The 27336-nt window shown below is 38.0% G+C and overlaps 1 protein-coding gene across 1 annotated transcript; it reads right to left on the bottom strand.

Moving 5' to 3' along the window:
- Positions 1-128: 128 nt before the first annotated feature.
- LOC131776424 (PDZ domain-containing protein GIPC3-like) lies at positions 129-7656 on the bottom strand. Its single transcript, XM_059092594.2, has 5 exons — positions 7122-7656; positions 4428-4794; positions 3094-3218; positions 1046-1127; positions 129-745 (listed from the first exon to the last, which is right to left on the bottom strand). Exons 1-5 carry the CDS (start codon positions 7476-7478, stop codon positions 594-596), a joined length of 1083 nt encoding a protein of 360 aa, XP_058948577.2. The 5' UTR covers positions 7479-7656; the 3' UTR covers positions 129-593.
- Between the last annotated feature and the right edge of the window lie 19680 nt (positions 7657-27336).

Here is a 27336-nt window from a genome sequence, read left to right as displayed (position 1 = left end):
CATCTTAAGACCTGGATCTCTTTGTGTATTTTCGACTGACCAGCTTAATTAATCAATAGATTAAAGTTGTTTCTCACAAATTTAAAAAAGTTGTGTAAAGATAAATACAGACATCAGTACAATATCTATAAGGTATTTATATGATACATTTATTCAATTAATCTATTTAACAAACAGATAATAACCATTAAATAAAAAAGCTGCATGTCAAGTGAGATCAACTGACATGGGAGTGTTGCATTGTCTAATGAAGAAAAAACAACACATAAAGTGTGACTCCTAAACTATGATCAGAAGTTCTAACACAAAACTCTGAGGACATTCTTACAAGTCTTAAATCTCTTGCTCTAAAGTCTCAGAATTGTCCAATGAAAAACCTTCCCAGATTTCTACATCTAGTTAGCAGCCCACGCAGCTAGCTAGCCTCTTCAATTTATACTTGTAAAGAATTTAGAAATTTCAAGGTGGCCAAATGAAAAAAAAAAAGGTTAATTGCATTTGCATTTTCATGCTCATTCAGACAACTTTAACCTGTGTCAATGAAACACTTTGGATTTTTATCAAAGAGTAACATATTTTCAATTTGACAACAATTATAACCTTCCACTTCTACCATCTGACACTGCACCCCAAATGTCAAATATAAAATCGTCTGGGAACTGGAAATCTGCAAATTCTTCATCTACAGCCATAGCAAAATCACTTGGATTGGAGACTGTCTTACTCTTCAATACCAGTGTCTCAGCTGAGGGGAAAAAAAGGATCAGAGAGCCATATTACTTCTCACTACAGTGAGAAAGTTAAATCATCTGCAAAGGCTTCAAACATAATCCACCTCATAAATAAGGCCAGAGTGGCATTGGCATTACTTTATTCAGCAACCAAAATGGAAATTGTTTTTTACCTGTTACCGTGATCTTATATTTATCACAAAAAAGGTCTCTTTGGATGCTGTGTCAATGTTCCATTTACAGTAAGAGCATTTTACTTATTAGCAGTTAGAATATATGGCATGGCAAATTGTAACTCTATCATAATAGCTCACCCAGATCAGGATCCCTTATTCCAATAAAGCTTTCCAACAGGTCATCTATTCTCTGAGCAGCTTTCAGTTCCCATGCAGGTGCCTGCAATTTAATAGAATAACATTTAGGAATTAAGTCATGTGCCAGACAGTACATATGTTTCCCCTTGTGGCCATTGCTTTGGGTTGAAATACACTGAACAGCCCCACCCCTCTTATAAGGCTGCTTAAGCCAGACTGTTACTGTTTCATGTTGTTTTTCTGTGTCCCTTTAGAGGAAAAAGTAATAAATTGTACCAATCACATTTTCCTTCATTTGCTTTTGAGTAAACTAGGGCAACATAAACAAGAAGTGAAAGCATCACAATCTAAAGTTTCTCAGTAGTACTTAGTTCAAGAAATCTAGCCTTGCTGTAAATAGCCACCTGGCATGCCTCTGGCCAGATAGTTTTTTCCTAATATGTTACATTTGATTTAAATTGTCAGTCAAAATGATTCAATTTGGGCATTGGGTTTCACAATACCATCGTCAAGTGATACCCTCAATAGAGAGAGCTTTTTTGAATGACACAAAATCCTTAATTAGTATATATTCATGAAAAAAGTTTGGGTCTACGGATTTTTGCTGATAGTCTCTAGAGAACTTGTACCATGTGAGTTTCATTTCCTTTAAAGAATATTTAGTAATAAAATAAACTCCTTCAGTTGGCTGGCATGTTAGCTAATAATGTCCACAGCTAAGATATTTTCCAACAAATAAATAATTTATTTGGTGGGGAAGTGAGGCTTCAAAGACAAATGGGAAATTTTGGGGACAATTTCTCAGTCAAGGACATCATCAGCCAACATACCAGCAGGCAAGAAAGGGGTTTACTTATTCCATAACTCTTCCTTTAATTTTTTTTCATGCATTAACAGCAAATATTGTTGACTGTTTCATACTTTTCAGACCAGCATTTGAGATCAGGTTTTAATATCACCATCACTGGACTTCAGAGACAAAGAGTGAAACTCTTGAGCTAGCTTTTTTCTACTGACTTTGTGTCATTTCAACAGAAATCATCGGAGAACTTATCAATGTAAACAGGGCCTATTGTATGATAACTGTCAGGTGACTTTGCATCACAAGATGCAAAGAAGATAAGAATTCTGTAAAACTAATGGGTAGATGATAATGAGTGGTACCAGCATTTGATAAAAATTAAGTGATTGTAATATAGAATCAAGTGCAAAATAAATATGGCCATCCAGTCCCTGAGTTTTTAACCAGAAGGCTATCTGAACAATTTGGATCAGAAAGTTGTAACGGAAAGTATGTAGCAAAAAAAAGAACAGGCAAAAATTACTCTATGCAAGACTCATAAAATGGAAAACGAAGGATGCTTTGATGAAGAGTATACATTTATGCATACCAGGCCTGATGTGCACCCTAACATTTGGCAACGAAGCATTAAGTAAAATGTTGTGGTCTATATTAGTGGGTTTCAATAACTTTTTCCATAAGCTGCTGCAAATGGCATAACAAGTGGCTTTACCCAGAAAAGGGACACTCAAAGGAAACTAAGCCAAACACAAGTGCCTACTTGCAAGCTAAACAGATGGTGATGAAAGGTAGTTTTCCAAAACTTTTTAGTGAAATGGGACCAGAAATTCAAAAGCCAACATTTAAATTGACCTATTGTTGAGTTGAGCTCAGTTTAGTAACAAAGGCACCAGCCCTAAGTACCCCAACATGTGATATCACTTCATATCCATTGTAACTTGTTTAAAATAAAATTTCCAGATGTTATGATATCATACCATGATAACTATGCCTAAAATATCTTATGAGTGTAGCTTTGAAAAATTTCTCCACTATCACAACTCTGTTGCAGGAGACAGCTTAGGGTATATACACTGCTTCACAACGAGTCAGTCTGTCCAATCTGACTCTCTTACCAAATTATGATTTCAGAAAAAAGCAATGATCTAACCAGCTAACCATGGAAAGAGTTCACTTAATTACAATGTGCAAATATTTATATTACAGTGCTATACATCATTTTTATAGACCTAATAGTGACTATCACCTCTTCTGTTTCCACAACAGGGGGACCCTTGGATCGTAATCGCAGAGTTGTCTTCCCACTTCCTACTGCATTAGCAGCTGAAGATGAACTGGCTCCACGACTTCCTGTCCTTGGACCAATACCCTCTGCAAAATGAAAAAGAACTTAATTTCATCAAGTTACAATTCAAGGTTGGCCTTTGCATCAGGTAAGAACAAGCAATGATGTTTTCAATTCTCACCATTGCTACTCAAAACTTGCAAACTTAATCTATGTAAGATTCAGACAAAGGGGACCCCTTTATGCCATGCTCCCCTTCTACACCCCCCTTCCCCATCCTTTATTTGCAACCATCATACATTCCTCTCTGTTGCAAGAACTTTGCCCTGCCTATTGCACCCATTGGGTGGCTAGCATGTGATATGCTACAAAGATTTTCTAAGTCATATTTTGGTGCTCATTAAGGTTTGCAGTTGTTCCAGTCAATCAGCTTTGATGGTTTTGCACAGTTTTTGGTTTTGGTTGATTTTTTTGCAGTTTTGAGTTGTTTCTTTGTATGGTTTTTTCCTACTGTTTTGCAGTTTCTAATAGAACCCATTGCCCCTCTCCTATTACTATTATTGTGATGCAGATATTTTGATGCTTATCAAGCAACAACTTGTCAAGTGTCCTTGCAGTAATAATGTCATTACAGTATAGCAATTGTGGTGGTGGCCATGGGAGGGAAAGCCCTAGACTTCTGAACCTCTTGAACTTGGTAAATAAATAAAAGGCATACAAAGTAATTCAAATTAGCATCTCCAACTAGGAATTTTTCAAAAATCAAGCCAATGTTTGCACCAACAAAAACATGTCCCAAGTTGATGATATTACTAGTTGTAACAATATGTGAGTGTTTTCAGCTTTCTCTCTGGAAATAGAGGTTCTATACCAGATCCAACTTTACAGACCATATGTTTTCTATTGTAGAAAAGGTTATGCCAGAGAGGTCCTGAGAGCCTGTACAGAGATGATGTTTATCAGGTCTAAACTTGGGCTCAATAAAAATATAAAATTGCACTGCCTATCTTTTCTGAAAACATAAAAAGACTTCTGACTCAAGGTTTGTTTAAAAATGTTCTGATGGGGACTATCTTTTTGACAAATCTTGCTGTGGTGGCAGGAAAGTACGAACAATATGATGTTTTGTCCACCATATTGGATTTTGAGACCTACAACTGTTTACCTTAAAAAAAAAAAAAAAGCTCCAGCTACTTAAAAACCTTAGAGAAAACCCTGTCTGAGGACAATAAATACCATGTTTGGGGAAAAAATTTTAATATTTCCTTCCTCATTCTTCCTTAGTGCTGACTTACCAAAGCTCCTCACAGGCTCAATCAACTGAAAAATGATTTCCTCTCCAACTGGAAGCTCTCTTAACATACGAGCTACATCATAGTGCCTAGTACCAACAACAGTTGTGTTGTTTATAGCTTCTATATGATCTCCAATGCAAATCTGAGCCACTCCATCTGCAATGCTTCCTTCTTTGATGCGTTTGATAAATGCGCAACCCGCTCCATTATCTGTTATGGTAAGACCCAAGGCTGGGCTTGTTTTTAACACTGTCACAGTTTTGCATTGTCCTTTGACATGTGCAAATATAAAGTCATCAAGTCCAATTTGCCCTCCAAGTAACCTTTCCATGTCAATTCTATATGTATTTAGTGTACAAAACAAGATCTGGAAAGAAATGTAAATTTTTCAGGTCAACACTTAGGAATCCTCAAGTCAAGAAGTGATTGAGCAGCAGGGTTTGAAAAACAATTCCTCCCTGGAGAGCCATGTTTAATTTAATTTAATTCCTATGCCTGTAATTTGAATTTTCTTCATTTCTTGAAAATCCCAACAACATGAAAGTTGTTTCCCATACTTTTGGTGAAAAAAAAAGCTTACAATGTATTGTGGGACAAAATCTTAGGCTTACTGGGCATGTTGTCCAGTCATTACCAAAAGTTTTGTTTTGGACCTTAATTCTCTAGTATATCATTCAGCAATTGATAACTGGGGGGTAGCCTGTTAGAGGCCTGTTGGTTATGTGTCAGTCAACAGGTGTTTTCAGGGAGCTGTTCTTCATGATCATTAGGAACAAAGAGATTTACATTTCAATAAAACACATGTACTCTATTTTCCACTATCTGATTTTTTTCCAATAAAAATGGGGGATAACTGCACTTTTATGACCAATTTTGTGATTTACCTTACCCATGGGCTCTGAACAAAATAAAAGTGGCCACTTTGGTCTCTTGTGTGAACAGTAACTGTATAAATATATCAAGCCTAACAGAGCTAGAATGTGGTATGACTTTGGCGTGAATACCATTAAATGAACTAGACATTGGTGTGACCAAAGCTGGACAAATAAATTGTCTGGCTCCCAGCTAAAGAGCCACACAAATGATAAGCTCTCATCTGGGCCATAACGGGCCAGACAGGGTCAAAGGCCCTTATAAAGAGGAGAAGCCCATTAAGTTACCAACCATCCTTACGATTAACAGATAGGTAAGCTAATTTTTCATAACAGTTCTCTTTTTTTGGTCCCAATGCCTTGAGAGCAATAATTGGCTTTCCATTATTGGAATGGATCAAGGTGAGACCAAGATGCCATAACATAGAGCAGCATTAAATCAATTTGCAATCATGTAAACTTTGTTCCCTTTTTTTACTGGCTACATGACTACTTTGCTTCAAACTTCAGCATAAAAAGCCAATATCATAACCTTAAGTCAAATGCAAGATTGAGGAAACTTCTGTGGCTTGCAGAGGACATGCAGCCATATATGCCTCCATATGCCTTATTTTCACATAAGAAATAGCCATCTTGTTAAGAGATAAATTTTCCTTTTAGGTTTGTTTCACTTGAATATTTCATTTATCAAAAAACGTTACATACACTTAACCTGATTGGTGTAATGAGTGATAGTTTTTAATACAATAGTTTATCTCAATGAAGGATACAACTAACTGGTCCCTGAAAATGTGTTAAATTTTGAGAAAAAATATTTGTAGCTTTAGCACATCTTCTACATATAAAAAGGAAAGGTTCATATTTTAAACATGTAAACATCAGTGCATTTGGTCTATTTTGATGTTTAACTGAATTTGATAAGTTTATCAATAAACTATTTCCTTGTTATTTATATGTGTTTATTTGAGCTCTATGGCCAAAGTTAGATTTAAGTAAGGACAAGGTATTTGGACAACTATGTCACTAATTATTTCTGTGCTGTCAGGCCATTGTCTGACTATTGTGTCAGATTTTTTTTCTTGTTGTGTATGATTTCTTTAGCTCTTGTCATGCTAATTACCCCTCTTTTTAGTTTGAGAGCCAGGACCTAAAATCGTAGGTAATCTTTACTTTTCTGTCACATTTGGCTCTTGTGTGGTTGATGCTATACTGTCTAATGTCAGGTTAAAATTTCTGGCCAAATTCACACTCTTGTCCAGACATTTTCACACAGGTGTTCTCATATAAAATTTATGCATAGTAAGGATGCACAGTGCAGTACAACAGAATCAATTAATGAATGAAATACATTTCACTTATCTTAATTTAAAGTCCCAAGATGGCTGTGATCATTCACGGTCATTCTTGGTATCTCACCATTACCTATGATTTTAGTTTTATTTTCAGCATTGAGAACGCCCTGCCAATATGCAAGTTGCTTGAGCTATTTACACAAGTTCAAGCTAAGCTTCGACCAAACTTATTGAATTATGAACTAGTAAGCTTTCACAGACCTATACACAGATCCAAAGTGGTGAAAAATAATTAAATCTAAAGTAAGCACATGTACCATGTATATATTTATTATTTAGTAAATCGTAAGTGCACAACAAGTTGCCTTCAACTTTAATTAGTGATGTTTCAAGGACACTTACTTGATACCACAACCATTTCATACAAAGTCGTATCAACAAATTAATAAGCATACAGTTGTACACATTTCTACCGAATCCATTAGCTTTAGTCTTAATTAGATCGGCTTTTACTAATAGTTTCCACTAACCTCCTTTGACTGCATTTTAAAGACCTCTGCGATTTTTTGGTAGAGTTCTTTCACGTTTGTAAATCCTTCCACTTTTCCAGTGGCGCTTCCATGAGCTAACTGACAATAGAAAACAAACTTTGGCGGAGGAATTGGCAGTGATGGTCCTGAGTCTGTTCTTGGTGGATGAGGTGTTCTAGAAGCCATATCATTAGATTTGGAAGAACGCGGAGGTTCCGGGATTTGAACAGACGGATGCATTTGTGAGGTATTTTCTGTTCCAGCGCTTCCGGAGCGATTATTCGATAGTTTTTTATCTCCATCAGTTTTGCGAGAGTCGGAAATATTTGCTCCCCCTTTCTTAAAAAGAGGCATCATAAACTTGCCCAATAGTAGTTCACTAACCGCCGTCAGTCAGCACATATTATATGATCGGGACTGATCAAGGCTAATTCCTTTTGAAGTAAGGTATAAACTAGTTCCCAGTTCTTTTGAATCAGCCCAGACATCCCTAAAACATATCCCCTCTAGGGATACCAAAACACTGTAAGTGAATTAAATTCAACATGATCTCGAGACCGAAATAATGATTATCGTTACTTCTTAATCGGCCCTGAAATAACGAATAGCATTTCAGTGCATGTGTGAGACCTTCGGGCTCGAAGCTTGGGAACTAGTATTCAGGGAAAGATAAAATGGCGGCTTACGGTGGCGAAGGAAATCTCAGTAGTTTAATATTTTAGCGTGAAAAGGCTTGGGTGTTGTGATCTGGTTCTCAAGTAAAAAAAATTACGGTCAGCAATGGCCCTACCACCTTTTGAACAACAAGAAAACATTGAAACGGTGGTAAAAAGCAGCAAGTTTCGAAGTCTAAACGAAAGATGGGTAAGCTGAGTTTCAGTCAAATACCATGACATTTGGGATGTAATTTCGATACCGAATAAATAGTTCTACATGGTTATACACGCATAGGATTCTGTTGTGTTCACGTGAAGGCCATTTCAGCCATTCCTGCCACTTGTAAGTGGTAGGAAATAAAAAATATGCATACTTGTTTCGTATTGAAGCCCTGTGAAATCACAAATTTGATTTATTTCTTCTTTGTTTTAGGTGGTCATCATCCATTATTTTTGGAAGTCGATGCTGATGAGAAAGAAAAAATGTTTACGATTATTTCTTCTCTCGAACATTTTACTATTTAGGTACCAAATAATCTTGATACTGAAGACCATTGCATCCTATTATGAAAAATGTACGCCTGATTGCTTTGTCAACATGTATGATGTAATATACCTTGTGATTTGTGGGATTTTCTCAAGTAAACTAGAAATACCTGTAGAGGGTAATAATGTACTTAATGCAGAGCATTTGGTACAAAGGCTGCTTTGCTGTAATCTACCTGGAGGTGCTTTTTATATGCTAGTAACAATTGCACAGTCCAGTCAAAATGTTCTTTAGTAGTAGACAAGCTGGCTGTAGTAATTATAGGCAGCAGAGGCCAAACCTCATCCTGAAAAGCAGTCTGAAAGGTGTGAAGTCAGTGAAAGATACTTCATCGTAGGCGGCCAAATTGCAGGCTGTCAGCCCATTTTGAGTGAGTAGTTAAACTCAAGATCGGCTATTTTAACTAATTTTATTGAGAGCCAAATCCTGCAAGGCGTATATTCTGTATTAATTTGAAGTGTTACTTTTATATTTCTTATTTTGCAGTAAGTGGGCTTGTTGTGGCCATTTTTCTCTCAAACATTTTTTTCAGCCTAGTCAAAATGTTTTTTAAGAAGTAGGCAAGCTGGCTATAGTAATAGGAGGTAGAGGCCAAACCTTGTCCAGACTAGACGCCTAACAAATGTTCTGTGTGGACAGCCAAATCCCTGGTTACCGGCACATTTTGACTAGGCTATTTGTTATTTAGCTACTAAGTAATCTTATTATTAAAGATTACTGCATTCTTTTTTAATAATTTGCTGCCAATTGTATGCTGTATATAGCTTATGATTTGTGTGATTTTCAAGAGTAAATTAGAAATACCTGAAGATGGTAATGATGTACTAGATAATGTACTTGATGCAAAGCAATTTTGGCACAAAGTGTATGCCATGTCCTCAGGTGATTTAACATGCTAATAAGATTTGTTATTCAAATAATATACATCAGCTGGAATGGGAATATTGAAAGAAAAATAATAATATTTAACCATAACAAGTTTTGGTTTTATGTCCAAATTAAGCACTTAGTTGAAGATCACTGCACTGATCAGGCCCCGAAGGCCAAAAAAGTGCTGTCTGCTGTTAGTTTGATTTTTGTCATTTCTATTGATTTATTTCATTTATCAATGTTTGTTTGAGTTATAATTCATTGATCTCTTTCAATAGTGCAGTTTCGCTCATGTAACCTAATCCCACATGTATGTATGTACAATCTCAGTTGAAATTTTGAGTGGCAGGCAAGCTGGCAATAGTAATAGGCAGCAGAGGCCAAATCTTGTCCTGAATAGAAGTCTGACATGTGTGAAATTGGCAGCTATTTCATTGTAGGTGACCAAATTGTTGGCTGCTAGTTGCCCCTAGGGAAGAGGATATCTGTACTTATTATCTCCCTTACGGGGGGGTGAAGGGTTAAAGACTGATTCTTCTCCAGTAGCCACAAGTACCCCTGCATATGGAAATTTTGAACACTATTAAAGGGCTAGTACCCTCATTTCATGCTTGAATTTCTAATTTAGTATAAGTTATGACAAATAATGAATGTAAATTCATCTTGGTTGTACAGGTTATATCCAGCAGTCCTTAAAAAATATAAAAAGGTATTTTTCTGAATTAATAATAAGCTTATTTCAGTTTTAAAAACACTGCAAAAAAAGCTAAAACAATGTTCTCAGCGAAATAGTGCAAGAGTCCATGGGAAAAAACAAAAACCAAGCTTAAACCCAGTGTAAATTGATAAAAAGGTCTGAATTGCGCATTTTGGCAGTTATTTTGGCAAAAAATGGTGTTTTGATTTCAAGCAAACTTTGAATTACTTATTAAAGTTTAAAGCCCAACACAATACCAAAAAAAAAATTGGATATTTTCAGAAAAAATTGTAACCCTCAGCCTAATCATAATCCCACCCTACCCAAGCCCCAACTCTAACTCTAGCTGCGAGCTATCCTAACCCTAACCCTAACCCTAACCCTAACCCTAACCCTAACCCTAACCCTAACCTTACCCTAACCTTCTCTATCTATCCTGTAAGTGTACCGGTCGGCCTATCGTTTGTTTTTCAGTAAACTTTCAAGTAGTTACTGAAATTTACAAAAACAATACCAAAAAACCTGCAATTGAATGCTTGTAGAAAAATTTTAACGCCCACCCTAAGCATAGCCTCACCCTAGCCTTAACTCTAATTCTAACACTAAACCCCGCTAACCCTAAGCATAATTTTACCCTAGCCCTAACCGTGATTGTAACACTAAACCCCTCTGACCCGAAGAAACCCAAACTCTAACCCTAGCCAGGTAATGGGCTCCTGCCCTAACTCTATCCTCAACCCTGACTTAAACCCTTTACCATAGCATAGGATTGGTTTGGGGTTTGGGTTAGGTTTAGGATAGCATAGAGTTAGAGCGAGCACAGGACGAAATAGCATGATCCCGTAATTCGGAAAAATGAAACTCTATGTTTCCACGTCATTCACTTCTTCCTTGGACCTGTTATGTTTCCGTTATGATTCCTGAACGGAAATATGACGACACGTTTCCGTTGCATTTCTCTCAACGGAATATTATCGTCGCCTGTTTCCGTTACGTTTCCTTGTACGGATTCAAACTTTTACCGTCAAGTAAAACATATATATATAAAGTGCTGTATAGTTCTTACACCACGTTACCATGAAGACGTGATCTTTCGAGGACAACAAAGGCAAATTGACGTGCATTAGATGTGTACGCTCGTAGGAATCATAAGAAGTCCTAGAAGCTTCGGTGTTTTACACTGAGCTATGTGCATGTTAATTTTGGAACTGTTTCGAAACCTTACAAAATTGAATCTTTTAAACTTACTCTGTGCTTAGATTTTTAAGCAGCTGGATCAATTTGAGCCAGTTTAGTCACTCAGACCAGCAATACAATACTTGGCTAACTGGATAGTTTTAGGGTTAGGGTTAGGATTTTCAAGTAGGCACACGCAGTTGTGTGGATATTGTGGTATATGGAGTTTAGTAGAGTGTAGATTTTAGCAGTATTTGCCAGTGTTGACATATTTATAAAATTATGGTTCCAAAGTGCGTGTCACTGTTGAGAACCCAAGAAAATCATGAGAAAGTCGCCGATGGATAGCCATAAAAATAAATCCAACTCTGAGTCAATGCCAAACCACAAGAAAGTTGTGAAACTCGCGCCAATGTAAAAAAAAACAACAACAACTGAGGTTCGAAGTATGGGTCGATGCTGACATCCTATGAAAATAATGGGAAAGTCGACAAGATTGGTCATGGTACCAACCAATGCCACTTTCCCATGAAAATCAAGAAAGCTGTGGAAACTAGCCAACATATGCTAGAATGGCAATCTTCAATAAAATTCATATCTAATAAGGATGTGTGAAATGGCCAGTATCGCTCTTGGCTGAGATACTGGTTTGCCGTGTTTTGGCAGTTATTTCGGCGAATATGGTTAAAATCAAATCTGTGTAAAAACAGTAAAATCAACGAATTATCGAGGTTCGTCAACATAGGGAGGGTCCTTTTAGTCTAGAGAAAAACTTCTGCCCCATGGCTAAAGGCGTTAAATTAATAAATTGATATATCTGGGCGGCATATCAAACAGCAACACTAAACTTCTCCTTTCTCACAGCTTTTTCCCCTTTAACATCTTTGTTCATTCCATTTTTTTTAAAGTAAAAACTCGTTTTGGAGGCATAAAGGCCTCTAAAGCAACGTTTCAAGATTTTATGGCGATCTAGTGAAAAACATGTAGTTCCAGCTAGTTTTGAGGGTTTTGGCAGCTATTTACACAAAAAGTGGGTAAAATCAGCCCAATTTGTTGTGTTTCTGACGGTTTTTACGCGTTTTTTTCCCCACATTTTACTGAGAACACTGCGTTTTAGCTGGAATAAGTGTTTTCACATGGATTGTATCCCTATTTTGTTAAAGACATCGTGTTTTTGAATGTGAAATTGGCTGATTTTTGCAAAAAAAAAAACCCGTGTTTTTCAGTTCGAATTGAGCGCTTTTGTCAACTTTTGCGTGAAATTTGGCAAAAACTCGTGCGTTCTGCCGGATTTTGGTGTTTGGTGTGCAATTTTACGAAATACATGTAGTTTCAGCTAGTTTGCAGCGTTTTGGGCTTGAGACCGGCAAGAGTGATGGTAGACACTCTTAGCAGAGATAATTGTGCTAGCAGATATTTAGATTTCACCTGTGAAGACAATAAATTAATTGAACACGAGAAAAAGGAAACTTGATAAAAAAAATTAGAATAATGGCGGGGAGAAAAGAGGGCTGCACGAAAGATTATGTACTTGTGTTCTTGTGTTCTTGAAGCTGAAAATTAACAAGGTTCCTGTAAATTAAGTTTACATGATAACCAAACAATTTGTGAAAATCACACAAATCCCAAGCTATATCCAGGGTTTTCTCTTAATAAAATCAACTCTTAAAAAAAATTGGGATTTTACCTTGGTCCTTTTTTTTACTTTTTATGTATATTATTTATGTATAAATAATGCTCCCCTGACTCTCCCCCAAATTTCCAGAACAAATGGAAACTCTTAAGAATGATCAAGCTTTACCTTATTATTAAAAATTTTTACATCTTGAATTATCAAGTTATCACAGAGGATTTCTTGGTACTTTAACCTGTTTAACACCCTAAAAGAAGTGCACATATATACTACACACCATCAGCCCAGTCAAAATGTGCCACAGCCGACAATTTGGCTGCCTGCCACAATATAGCTGCCACTAACTTCACACTTGTCACACTTCCATTCGAGACAAGGTTCAGCCTCTGCTGCCTATTACTATCACCAGCTTGCCTTCCACTCAAAAACATTTTGACTGAGCTCATACATACATACATACATACATTAATGTGGGAGATTAGGTTACATGAGCGAACCTGCACTATTGAAAGAGATCAATGAATTATAATACAAAGCAACGATAAATAAAATAAATCAATAGAAATGACAAAAATCAAACTACCAGCAGACAACAGACAACTCTTTAAGCCTTCTGGACCTGAGTAGTGCAGTGATCTTCGAGTAAGTGCTTAATTTGGACATAAAACCAGAACTTGGTATAGCTAAATATTATTATTTTTCTTTTAATATTCCCACTCCAGCTGATGTATATTATTTGAATTACAAGTCTTACTAGCATGTTAAATCACCTATGGACAAGGCACACACTTTGAAACCAAAATAGCTTTGCATCAAGTACATTATCTAGTACATCATTACCATCTTCAGGTATTTCTAATTTACTGGTGAAAATCACACAAATCATAAGCTATATACAGCACACAATCAGCAGCAAATTATTAGAAAGGAATGCAGTAAATTTTAATAAGAATATTACTAAGTAGTTAAATAACAAATAGCCCAGTAAAAATGTGCCAGTTGCTGGGAATTTGGTTCTCAATAAAATTAGCTAAACAGCCAAAGCTTTGCATCAAGTACATTATCTAGTACATCATTACCATCTTCAGGTATTTCTAATTTACTGGTGAAAATCACACAAATCATAAGCTATATACAGCACACAATCAGCAGCAAATTATTAGAAAGGAATGCAGTAAATTTTAATAAGAATATTACTAAGTAGTTAAATAACAAATAGCCCAGTAAAAATGTGCCCGTTGCTGGGAATTTGGTTCTCAATAAAATTAGCTAAAACAGCCAATCTTGAGTTTTACTGCTCACTCAAAATGGGCTGGCAGCTTAGAATTTGGCCGCCTACAATGAAGTACCTTCCGCTAACTTCACACTTTTCAGACTACTTTTCAGGAAGAGGTTTGGCCTCTGCTGCCTATAATTACTACAGCCAGCTTGTCTACTACTCAAAAACATTTTGACTGGGCTGTGCAAGTCTTACTAGCATATAAAAAGCACCTTCAGGTAGATTACAGCAAAGCAGCCTTTGTACCAAATGCTCTGCATTAAGTACATCATTACCCTCTTCAAGTATTTCTAGTTTACTTGTGAAAATCCCACAAATCACAAGGTATATAATACATTATACATTCCAGTTGACAAAGCAATCAAGGGTAATTTTCTCATAATAGGATGCAATGATCTTCAGTATCAAGATTATTTGGTACCTAAATAGTAAAATGTTCGAGAGAAGAAATAATCGTAAACATTTTTTCTTTCTCATCAGCATCGACTTCCAAAAATAATGGATAATGACCAACTAAAACAAAGAAGAATAAATCAAATTTGTGATTTCACAGGGCTTCAATACGAAACAAGTATGCATATTTGGCTAAACTTCAGAATACGTGTATAACCATGTTAAACTATTTATTTGGTATCGAAATTACATCCCAAATGTCATGATATTTGACTGAAACTCAGCTCACCCATCTTTCGTTTCGACTTCGAAACTTGCTGCTTTTTACCACCGTTTCAATGTTTTCTTGTTGTTCAAAAGGTGGTAGGGCCATTGCAGACCGTGATTTTTTTTTACTTGAGAACCAGATCAGAACACCCAAGCCTTTTCACGCTAAAATATTAAACTACTGAGATTTCCTTCGCCGCCGTAAGCCGCCATTTTATCTTTCCCTGAATACTAGTTCCCAAGCTTCGAACCCGAAGGTCTCACACATGCACTGAAATAATGCTATTCGTTATTTCAGGGCCATGCCAATTAAGAAGTAACGATAATCATTATTTCGGTCTCGAGATCATGCTGATTAAATTAAGGTCTGAGGCAGGTAACATGAAAATTTGTCGAGGTTAAAATAATGAATCAAAGATAATTCACGCATTTGACATTGTAGTTAGAGACGAAAAGGGTGTATTTGTTGTGAAGTATCTTGGAATCGGAAGAGCGATCAGTCAGGAGTTGTCACAAGTTAGTTGCTTCGCATGTAAACAGTTCAGCCAATCGATTTGAGACACGCTAAGAAGGAGAATTGTTTCTCTTGTTGGGAAAGTGACCGAAATCTCTGAGGTATGAAAAAGTCTCTGAATAATTAAGCGACACCAATCAGCGCTTGGCTTTGTTTTGAAACGCGGTGGGCTGCCGCGTTCAGTTAGCATACTTCGATTTACTGTAGTTGCTGAGTTTGGCACCGATCATGAAGAGTTCATCATAGCGTTAAGGAAATACCCCTGTATCCACCATGAACATCGTAGTCCTAAATGACAAGGGATACCCATATCACTAACGATTTGGGTATCACTTCACATTCCAAACCTTTTATCCTTTTTTCTCCCAAACACAATGGGACTGGGTAAAATTTCTGCACAGCCCCATACTATTGTAAAACAAATCTGTTTTCTTAATGGCAATGTATTGTTTTTGTCATTATTTTCTCTATCCAAGAACTGAATGTATAATATAGTGTGGGGCTGTGCGGAAATTTTACCTAAGACTGTACTCTACATAATTTGCTGAAGAGTTTACGCCATGCCAACTGAGAAGTATTGGTATTCCATACCAATACCCCCCCCCCCCCACCCTCCACCCGTGTACAGTCTGTCCTCCATAAAATCAAGAACTGTATCCTACTATGAATCCTACTGTAAAATCAAGAATTCAAATTGAAACTGCATTCATAATTCTCAGTTCTAAATGTACTTGTAGGGTGTACTCATGTGAATTCTAATTCAAAACCAACATGTAAATACTACTGTTTTTCATACATTATTTATACCATATTAGAGATTTACATGTTTAAGTTCACTACTTTTGAGAGTCATGTCTTTTATCTTTGCCTGAATATCTTAAAGGTTTATTTTCTAAAAAAAGAATCTGTTTCAAATTTAGGCTAAATGGGTTCTTAAATTCTAGGTTCTTATAAGCGGGTAAGTACTGTATTTTGGATAAGTGGGTGCTGTGGAGTTCCCTTAATTTAAGAATGCCAAACAAAAATTGATACCGTCGTTAAGACCCAAACCCCCAAAAAAGACGCCCTATTCTATGTAAAATAATAATAATTAAAATAAACAAACAAATAACGGCTGACTTCACACTGGAAAAAAAGGTCTTTATGAAATCGCTTTGCTCATGAGTTTAACCGCCTAGCTCAGTTTTAAAAGATCATTTGCTTTTCGTTAAGCTGGGCATTTACACACTGCAATTTTTGCTGATACAATTTAGGTGGATCCCATTACCGATATAAACTGGACAATCAATATCGGTAACGTTGTACAAAAATATTACGTTGAGGCCCTGTTAGAGCTATTAGAGCTAAGGAATAATAACTATTTTAGGTATGTTGGATAAAGGGCAGCATGACGTCAGGGATAAAGCATAAGCCGGGTAGTTTCAGGAATAATGGAAATACGTTAAGGTACAACATTAATTACACAAGAGCGACCAACTTTACAATGTATTTTTCCATTACCAAATCGGAATATCGAAAACGCCTCGCACTCTTTGTTAGCCAATTTCCTTCTGAGCGATATGGTCAGTAAGTGAGCCGATACTTGACCGATACTTGGTCGATACTTGACCGATACTTGACCGATACTTGACCGGCAGTTGATCGCTACATATCGGTCGATGCATCGGCCGTCAGTCGGTCGATAGATCGGTCGACTGTCGGTCGACTGTCGGTCGATAGTCGGTCGATTATCGACCGATAGTCGACCGATATATCGGTCGACTGTCGGCCGATATATCGACCGAGGCCACCTATAGTACACGTGATCCCAATAGTATTGTGCGTATCGAGAATAAAGATCAACTCTGTTGCACGCGTGCCATCGTGACCATGCGAGCTAGATTACACAAAGACGAAAATGTGGATGGGAAACGGATGTACGGGAATTTACGTAAACACCTGCCGGTGTAAGAAACTCGAGCGCGCGAATTACATCGAATGGTGGGTGTGGAGGAAGGTCCATACGGTGTACGCGAATTGGAAAAGGTTCAAATTTATCCGTTCTTTCTCCGTTCTTTTATGGAGAAGATTGTTTTCTGTACCATTCGACTTGCCCCAGTCCCCGCGTGAAGTCGGTTTGCGAAACGTACAAGAAATGTCCTGAATGTTGCAAGGTGCAAGGTGTTGCAAGGTACACGACAAGAGGAGATCGAAGATCCGTGTTTGCCAAACATCGATACGGAGTGGCCATGGCCCCTATCCCCATCCAGCGGTAATGACGTCACACACGAATCAGGGGAAATGGCGTCATGAAATGACTACTTTCAATAAAAGAAATGAGAGGGAAGTGTAAACGGTTTTTAAATTTTTTTGTTTTTTTTTTGGGAAGGGGAAGGGAGGTTGGAGGGGTTCGGCGCACACGCACTCGGAACTTATAATTTACACAATTATTTTTAACGATTTTTCGGTATAATAACTTTTTCCATTACTTGATTTTTATTACTAACGATGATTTTTTTTCTTTATCTTCGTCTTCTACGGTTGGTAGCTTCTAGGGCTTTTTCGGAACCATAACCGGCGGCTCCTGACAGGGCTCCGACTGCTGTGGATTTTCCATTGGCTATGAGAGCAGGAATAAGAGCTTCTAGAAGGAAATGACACCCCTTTTTGTCTTTGGGTTCGTTTTCTCTTCGTGATTCTTCGTGATAGCACAAGAGGGAATGTCAAGTTTAAATGGGTTCACACGCACGTATCTCTTTATAGAGATTACGGTCAGTCATAAAACTGCTACGATAGCAAAATTTTTATTGTATTACAAAAAATTCTCGTTACAATCAGGACGTGTACTCTCCCTGGTGGAGAGCACCCATGATGATCTGGCATCTATACACAAAAGTTTCCGATTCATTCGAGTTCTACCGACAGACATAGAATTTAGAATGCTTGGATAAGTAGCAAAATGTACGGCACTGGCAAAAATGGTCGTTCTTAAATAAAAATAGCTAAGTCTAAAAAAGATGAAGTTCATTTACAACATATGAGATTAGAGAGCGTATAAGAAAAATTTATTGAAAAGTGAATCTAAAGCACGATGCATGGAGATGGTTCTTAACATCCTATGATACATATAATGTCACCTAAAAGTTGAGGAGTGTCACAAGGTACAAATTTTGTGCCTTGATGTAAATACCATCGATTGGTGAATACTTAAATGACTTTGGAACCTTGATCTGTGGCAGACTGAACAGTCCATCCTACGTCACCTTGAACTGGATCTTTAGCATACTTTAAATGTCCAAAAGCTTTGAGTAGGTTGGCATCTTTTACCATGAAGTAAAGGGGTCTACTATTTTCTCATGTCTTTGTAAAGTTAATGGAGGTGTAGAACGAAGAAGTTTGGTAGTTGCTTTCTCTCGACTGATGTGAAATTCTTGTTCTTGGAAAGAACGCATTTAATTTTCAAAATATTTGTGTTGAATAAAAAAATGTCGTTGAATATGTGGAGTCATGGGTCCTCTTCTTCCATAGTGAATTTGAAAACCTTCCATGGGTTTCATGATATTCTTTTCTTCAACGACACGTAATAATCCAAAGCTCTGTCTACCTCCTTTAGGTAATCCTCCGATTACATCTGTCAGATCTTCGAGTTTCGCTACTTTTATATCGTTTTGTGAATACTTCAAGGATAATTCTCGCAGTGTCTAGGTGATCACTTCAATTTGAGTTTGCATGGTGACGAAAGTGGATATAATAAATAATGAAATGGTTTATATGAGAAGATGGACAAAAAAATCGGTTTTATACTGACGTCAGCCCATTTTTGGTTTGAAACAAGGTTAAAACGAAATAGTGCAAAATTCCTTTAAAAACAATTTTTTATTTTAGTTTGTCTGCTTACGTCATTTTCATGGTAAATAGGAAGGACAAGTTTCATATACTGGTCACGAGATCCTGACACGGGAGAGGAGATTATTGTTTGGCATCGATTTTATCCAACTCAGGAAAAAAATTTGGAAAAGATTTTGTCGTGGTGGTCGAGGAGGAAGAAGAAGAAAGCGTGGCCGAAATAGTTCCTACTTCCACTTCCATTCCTAAAACTGTGGTAAAGAGAACTAAGAGAAGTGTAAAAACTTTGCCTGTCGACGCTATTCCACCTCTGCCTAAGTGGAAGAAAGAAGATAATGATCTGAATGTTCTCTTGAAAGAAATGGGATTTAACTGACTCCGCAAGATTCAATTGCCCTATAGCATACCCGAAGATGGTGGAATGCCTGTCTACCTCATGACACATACGCTTTATCGTTAACCAGAAGAAGTAGAAGAACTCAGGAGTTCCCCGGACAATGATGAATTCTCATGCTGCATTCACAAACTTCAACCCCAGAAAAAGGCCACCTCCAAAGCTGGTTAGGAATATCTCTACTGTACCCAAAAAGAATGTCCTGTGTTACTGGGGTTCGATCGTGCTTACAATTATCGAATGGTGGTTATTATACCAATGATTTAGCACCTATCTGTCATGACCTTGTCCTCCAAAAAAAGGGGTTAAAACACAAATACGAGAGACCCATGCAACTTTGAATGTCAGTCTACCAGCAGTCCCAACCGTATTTTCCTCCGCTGTCAGAAAAACCGGTGTGTCATCTTTCAATGGAATGATGAAGATTCCGGCAATCGAGATCAACGATGATGGGAAAAAGCAAATAACCGCCCCTTCATTATCAGCAAATCTTTTGATTACCCATTGTGGAAACAAGTCAAAGCCACAGATTTCCACAGAGCTGATGATGGAACCAACCAAATCGTGCATCAACAAGATGCGTATGGACTTATCTACAGACCTGAGGACAAACATGAACTTTTAAGTAATGTGTATTCCATTCATCATTTGCACGCGAAACAATCTGACAAGTATACGAGACATTCCTGCCAAAAAACTTTCAGTGTATTCTTCACCATGGTATCGAGAAGAGTTCCTTTGACAACGATGACTTTGACGTCCAATGTACCTTCAACTTCACCCGCGTTTGGTTTTGATGCCACAGAAGCTAGTCCACGAGTTCAAACTTTTTCCAACAAAGTGAACGAATTAGAGACACGGTTCAAGAAGTCTTCTTCCAAAAGAAGACTACTGAAGAAGAATAAAAAGAAAACGTTTGCTAAAGAAAACTTTGTGAAGAAGATTCTGAGAGGACCACCACGACGTCGCATGAATAACAACACTACTTTGAATAGTTCAATAAGTAAATTGAGATGGGTAAAAATACCTTTTGTAAAGTTGATTCTTAAAAAGAAAGAATAGAGAGAACTAATGAGACCTGAAATAAAGAGTGCATGAAACAATGAAATATCATTTTGTAGAAGACATTGTCACCATGAGTGTCTTCGCTTGTTTGTCGACTCTCTGGGTCGAGGGAATTGATCGATTAACATGGAAAATCGTTTTTTTTTAAACTGTCTCAGGATTTCACCCAAAAAGACTCATAGTTCTCGACACGACTATTTTTATGATGTCCAGGATACCATAGAAATGTTCATAGAAGATGATAAGGATGGCTTATCACCCATGGGATTATTTTCCGTAGTCGTGACCACTCCCTTTCGTTTAATCATAATTGTCTCAAGTTTAAATCACAAATTTCTAAAGGAGGTCTGGAGTTATTTCAAAGAAATCAAAAATATATATACGTATCGGTACACTTCCATATTCCATTTGAACCAACTAGTAACGCGTCTTCATTGCTGTCGTCATTGTCATGGCACCGAACCAGTAGAAAAAGAAAAAGATTAAGAAAGAAAGAAAATTATTGGAAGCTTACGTAAATCTCGTGGAACCCGGAAGCTTAGGTGGTGTCTCGCGTTCGCGCGTCAATACGGTCTCAAACCTGACAAAGCTTTGGAAATTTTGGGAAAAAAATATTTGACTTACGCCTTCCATCGTCGAGGAAGACGACGAAGATTTCCTACTTTACCAGTCGTGGTCTTTGGTATAGATAAACAATGGGTAACTGATCTGGTCGAAGTGCAACCTATAGCCCAATACGATGGAAGAAATCGTTTTCTATTAGTCATCATTGATGTCTTTTCGAAATTTACACAGATTCAACCCACCAAATCTAAAAGAAGGTGAAAACGTTGCAGAAGCCCTTAAAAAAATTTTAAAATGCACCAAAGGACAGAAACCCCAAAAACCTCAGATGGATGATAGAGAAGAATTTTACAATGGCACTTTGTGTATTTACCTGACCATGTCATAGTTTTTTACTTTTGCTAAAAAAACTATCCAAAACAGCTAGTTGAAATAAATGTTAAACAATGGGTGACTGATCTGGTCGAAGCGCAATCTATAGCCCGATACGATGGAAGAAATCGCGTTCTATTAGTCATCATTGGTGTCTTTTATTGTAAAATGCGCCAAAAGGACAGAAACCCCCAAAACCTCAGACGGATGATAGCAAAGAATTTTCCAATGGCACTTTTCAGAATTTGAGAAAGATAAAGGCATTCTACACCTTTCAACCCAGAGGAAATACCAAAGCCAGCATGGCAGAAAGATTCAACCGTACCTTGAAAGATAGGCTTTATCGTTATGTCACCAAATCTAATTCCTTGAAGTATTTGAACATCTTGCAAGCTTTGGTAGACGGGTACAATCAATCGTATAACCGTAGTACTGTAATGAAGCCCTCTCAAGTCAATACTGAGAATATGTGTGGGACACGTATGCGAAACGACACCGTTGAAAGGAAAAGGATCCTACAAGACCGCCTTTCAAAGTCGGTTTGAATGAAAAGGCTAGGACGTTCCAAAAAGGGTACCTATCAGGTAGGACGGATGAACTGTTCATCATTTCGCGAATGGTACCGGAACTCGTGAACAAAGTCAAGGAAATGATACCTTTTACGGACAAGACTTACAAAAAGTGCAAGTGCCCGACGATGCCTTATGTGACATCCAAAAAGTCTTGAAATGAAGCGGAAATAAAGTGCTGGTGAAATGGATCAGTTGGCTAGACAAATTTACCTCTTGGGTGGATAACAAAGATGTCGAGAAGACTTGAAGAAGGACAAATTCGTCTGGATCCGTTGCTAGGGGATTTTACGAGCAATCGAGAACTTACGCCAGTACGGATGAATTTGCCGGGAGTAGACCTCAATCGTTCAGCAATCGATTACCTTATCAGATACGTCCTTAAGAACGCGGATGGAAAGTGGGATTATCCCAGATCTCTTTTCCTAAACCTGGACCCATTTTATCACCTTAAGACGAACGACGAGGACGAAATATTATTCCCACATATTTTTTCAAATCGCATAGTCCTGATGCCAAGAGGAAATATCGGTCACTGCACAGTGAGATGCACATATAAAAAACGTACGTCTTGTTGCGTGGATCTCATGAAATTCATCGTCAACAAATACAATACTGACAAGAATTGGTTTTTCGACCCAGGGACTCAATACACATACACGCAAGTTTACCAAGAAAGACGATCCATCGTTAGATTATTCCAGAGTCTTGACAGAAGGAAATGGTTAAGTGACTTTTCGATGGGAAGGAGAAGATTTGATTACAGATAACAAAGAGACTTTCAAAGAGGAAACGAATGCGTCAGGAAGGGCCATGCGAGGACGTCCCACCATCAAATTCCACGGAAGAATGGCTGTAGAAATGAAATGGTTGATTCATTCAACCATCCATGCAAGATGGGAGACCACGGGACACCTTACTCCGAAGTTTCCCGCAGGTGCAAACTCCTTCAAGAATGGATGAGTGATCCGGGCCGTCCTTTTGAAAGAAACCATATAATGTCATCAGTTGTGTGTCCAAAGGGGATTCAGGAGAGGATTAAAAAAAGGGTTGATAAGCAAATTGAAACAGCAATCGGCCAAATGACTCAAATTATATTCGGTGCACAATGAGTCGCATCGAGCCCGTGTATTCTAGACTTGTGTCTTAGGTATGTTCGAGAAGAGGTTTGGGAGTGGGTAGACAAACAGGTAGAACTTTCGCTTTGATTGATAATGATCTCGAACATAAATTTCCACCGGATTTTAATTTCTCAGACCTTGAAGTGATTGAAAGACATAAATTACACTCCCCATGGGAAAAACATCATGGTAGGGACTGTCCATAGACCCCCGTATCGAAACTTTTCTATGTTCCTCAAGAAATTTAATGACATCTTTTCCAAAATTTCTAAAGACAACAAGCAATTTTACGTGATGGGCGATTTTAATCTCGATCCACCCTCGATCTACAATCATCACATGCCTACGCAGGAATTCATTGTTAGCTTGTTCTCTCACGCGTTCCTTCCACCAATTTTTTAATCCAACACGCCTGACTTCTTACTCAACAACACTTCTAGACAATATATTCACTACTCATCTTCCAAAAGATGTCTACAGCGGTATTATTCTAAATTATCGATCAGATCACTTTCCGGTCTTTGCATATTTTCACGATGAACATATGCCTCCGGCCGGAGGAAAAACAGTTTTTAAGCGTTCATTTAACGAACGCAACTTCAATAAATCTACTGAACTTCTCTCCCGAAAGAACTGGTCTACGTTTCCTGATGAGGAAGACCCCAATGAATCTTATGACTTTATACACGAACTTACCAGACGATCGCTAAAGCCCTCTTTACCCTCGGCATTTCGTACGGAAGGCAGGACTGTTACGGATCCCAAAGAGATCGCTGACAGGTTCTGTAAATACTTTTCCAATCTTGGTCCCAACCTGGCAAAAGCTTTACCTAAGGTAAACTATTCTTTCCGTTCATTCCTTTTTGACAACAGTGATACACCTATAACTCTAGGACCTACCGATATTGACAAATTGGAAGATATTTGCAGTGAGTTCTCATTTAGAAAGGCCCCCGGTTATGATAACATCCCGGCACATGTTATCAAAACTTCCTTTCACCTTATCTCTACTCCTCTAGGGAGCACTATTAATCTTTCTTTACAAAAAGGTATTTTTCGGGATAAATTAAAAGTTGCTAAAGTGACCCCTGTATACAGACGAGAGGATACCGGTCCGTTCGTTAATTTCTTTAGTACCCGCTTTTTCAAAATTTTATGTACAACAGACTTAATGAGTTTCCTAGTTCGTTTAATATGTTACAAAGTTGTCAGTTTGCGAAATCAGCGAAGCTGTCTTCTTGGACCTTTCTAAAGCCTTTGATGCTCTTGACCACCAAATGTTGTTCATTTCGACAAAACGCTCATGCAAGCAAATTAGTAGGTGTGGTGCCCCCTAAGGCTCTATTTTAGGTCTTTTGTTATTTATATGATGTATAAATAATTTTCCCGATGCATCTGAATTGATATTTAAATATCTAAATAATATTTAGAAAACTAGTTATATTATTTTTAATCGAGGCAGACGAAACTTGGTAAATCTTTTTCCCTTACCTTTGGAAATCAAACATTGAGAAAAGTAAATGAAACAAAATTCTTGGGTGTTTAATTGATGAGCATTTAACCTTGAAACCTCACGTTAGCTTCGTAGCTAAACAGATCTCTGAGACAGTCCGTAAATTATTTAGCGCCAAATACTATTTATCATCTAAGACTAAGTTTACTCTGTATTATACGTTATTTACCTACGTATCATTTACCGTGATTCAACACAAAACGTTTCAAAACGTGCTGTGCGACCTATTACCAACTCAGACTATCGAGAGCATACTGCCCCCATATTTGCTAAATTGGGCATTTTAGATATTCTCCAAGTCGATGCATTACAAATAGCTAAATACAAGTTTTATTATCATAATCAATTATCACCCCCGATGTTTCTCAGCTCGTTCCCTGAAAATAGGCAAGTACACAGTTATGATACAAGAAAAGCCAATTGCTACTGACCACATAACCGTCGTACTAATCTTCAAGGTCCTAACCAAGGTCCTACAATTTGGAATTCTCTCCCAAAATCGATTACGGGTTTGACTAGCTTTTTTTCTTTTAAAAGAAAGGTAATTGATCTTTTAGTGAAATGAGTCCGAATAGGCCGAGCCGCACATTCACATTCACAACTTAATTACAAACATATTGACAACCGAGGTGGCCTCCCCCCTAAGCCTGGTGGTTTGTTGGAGATCTCCTCGCCTTACCATACTGTTAAACCTGTATAAATATTAAATCTTAAGTGGCTAATTAATAGATAATAAATAATGTGGCCAGATGTGCTTTGATGGCACAGCCCTAAAGGAGAGGAAGAAGAAAAGTCGACGCAGAGTACAAAAGGGGGGAAGACTCCTCTCATCGCCACCAGTCACGCATGGCTTTCAACCCGACTTGATAAAGTGTTTGACTTGACAAACTGCCGAATGAAAACGAAGTCAAAGAAAAAGATAATTCGACATGACAAAAGTGAATCCAGCTTACACGGGTTCTGTGGTGAATAGGAAATTGGAATGGTTCAGAGCTCCGCCGACAGAAATGAACACCTCTTCTTACCGGATGGTACCAGTTCAACCGTCTACAACTTAGCTTATTATCCGACCGGTTTCGTCGGATTTACCGTTAAATCGTGAGCCCCCAAAATAAAAATAAACATTTCTTAATTTTTACGCGGGATTTGTAACATTTTCAATTTGTTGCCCTGTATTTATGTAACATTTCCTGTTCGTGTGTGTTTTTGGCTGTTCATACCCCAATTTGAACGTGATTTGTACCGTAAACGTCCAGTATATTAGTGGTTAATTTTGTTCATCTTGTTAAATCCCTGATGAAGTCTGTGTGATCAGACGAAGCCAGTCGGATAATAGAATAAGTTGAAAGACTTGTTTCTGTGCGCTGCTCACTAAATTTTATTTCAACAAATTGTATAGAGCTGAATGGAAAAAATAGTTTATAGGCTATTACACGTTCTTACAAGCCGCGGGATGCTCGACCAAAAGCGGGCCCGACATGGTCAAACCCACAGAACGAAGTCAACATTTGGAAGGTGCGACTGTCAAAGATGGAAACTGTCCCCTTTACCAAAGACAAGGTGGCAAGCGGATGCATGGAATGTCCCCACAGAAGTCCCAAACAAACTTGCTAGAGGTCGATTCCAATCAGGCCGTGTTGTACGACATCATCTGTAAGGTCAAAGAAGAAGAAGAAGAAGAAGATGGAAAAGGTCATATTTGGTAACCGATGAACCCAAGCGAACGAGCAAAGCTGATACTACTTGGCACCAACAACGTCCCAAGAGCTATTAGAGTAATGAAAGAGTTTGGCAGGAAACTGCCTCAGGGGCTTCTGCCCCGGTTTACTTTTGGGTTCACTCCTCCGTCTCCTTTTTTCCAGAAGGCAGTGGGGCATTTATCCCGTAGCTGGGCCACACTCGCTGGATGCTCAAGCCACGTCCATGGACGGAGGTTCTTTCCAAGCTGGGACTCTCCAGCAGAACAGAGACACTTCGTGGGTTCCAAGCTGTACTGCTTAGCACCTTGTCACGCCAACTAAGCAGACTCTCTGGAAACAGAAACACCACAAGAAAGTGGAGTTATGGCCACACCAATGTAGGAGACCCCTCATGCAATGATCTACTGCGTAGTAAGTGGTCACGTGGACATGCCCCTACGCCTACAAGGGAGAAGCTCTAAGAAGTGCATCACCTTCCTTCGTAAGGGGACATCTGTCCCCAGAAAGTACATAAACCAGAAGAATTGGTAAAAGTGGTGAAAATGGCAAAAAAGGCTAGCAGGCATAAAATGAGAAATGCACAAACTAGTTGAATTAAAATAGTGAAAATGGTCCAATGAGCAAAATCAGTTAAATTGAACAAACTGCACATACTAAGTAAATTGGTTCGACGAGTTTAACTGGTCAAAAAAGAGGGAACGATTCAAGAGGACAAATTGCAGAAACTTGCCTGATTAATCGTCAAACTGGGTAAAACGGTTCCACTGGAAAAGCTGCACAATTTAGCTGAACTGATTCACCTGGTTAAAACGGTAATGTAAGCTAAGGCAGTTTAAATGGACAAAATGCGCAAACTAGCTCAGAAGGCTCAACTGGTTAGAATGCACAAAAATCAGCCGAGTTAGTTGAGCTGTTAAAAAAGATTGGTCTCAATGGTCTAAGAGATAAAATTTGCAGAAACGCATAAGCTGGACAGAAAATGCTCAAAAAATGTTCTGAATTGGTTTAACTGGTTTAAATAGTCAAACAACCAGAAGTGGTTCAACAGAAAAAAATACAA

The sequence above is a fragment of the Pocillopora verrucosa genome, chromosome 12 (genome assembly GCF_036669915.1).
Source record: "Pocillopora verrucosa isolate sample1 chromosome 12, ASM3666991v2, whole genome shotgun sequence".
NCBI classification, from domain to species: Eukaryota; Metazoa; Cnidaria; class Anthozoa; order Scleractinia; family Pocilloporidae; genus Pocillopora; species Pocillopora verrucosa.
Note: the sequence above shows the minus strand (reverse complement) of the source record. Positions and strands in the feature narration are given on the sequence as shown.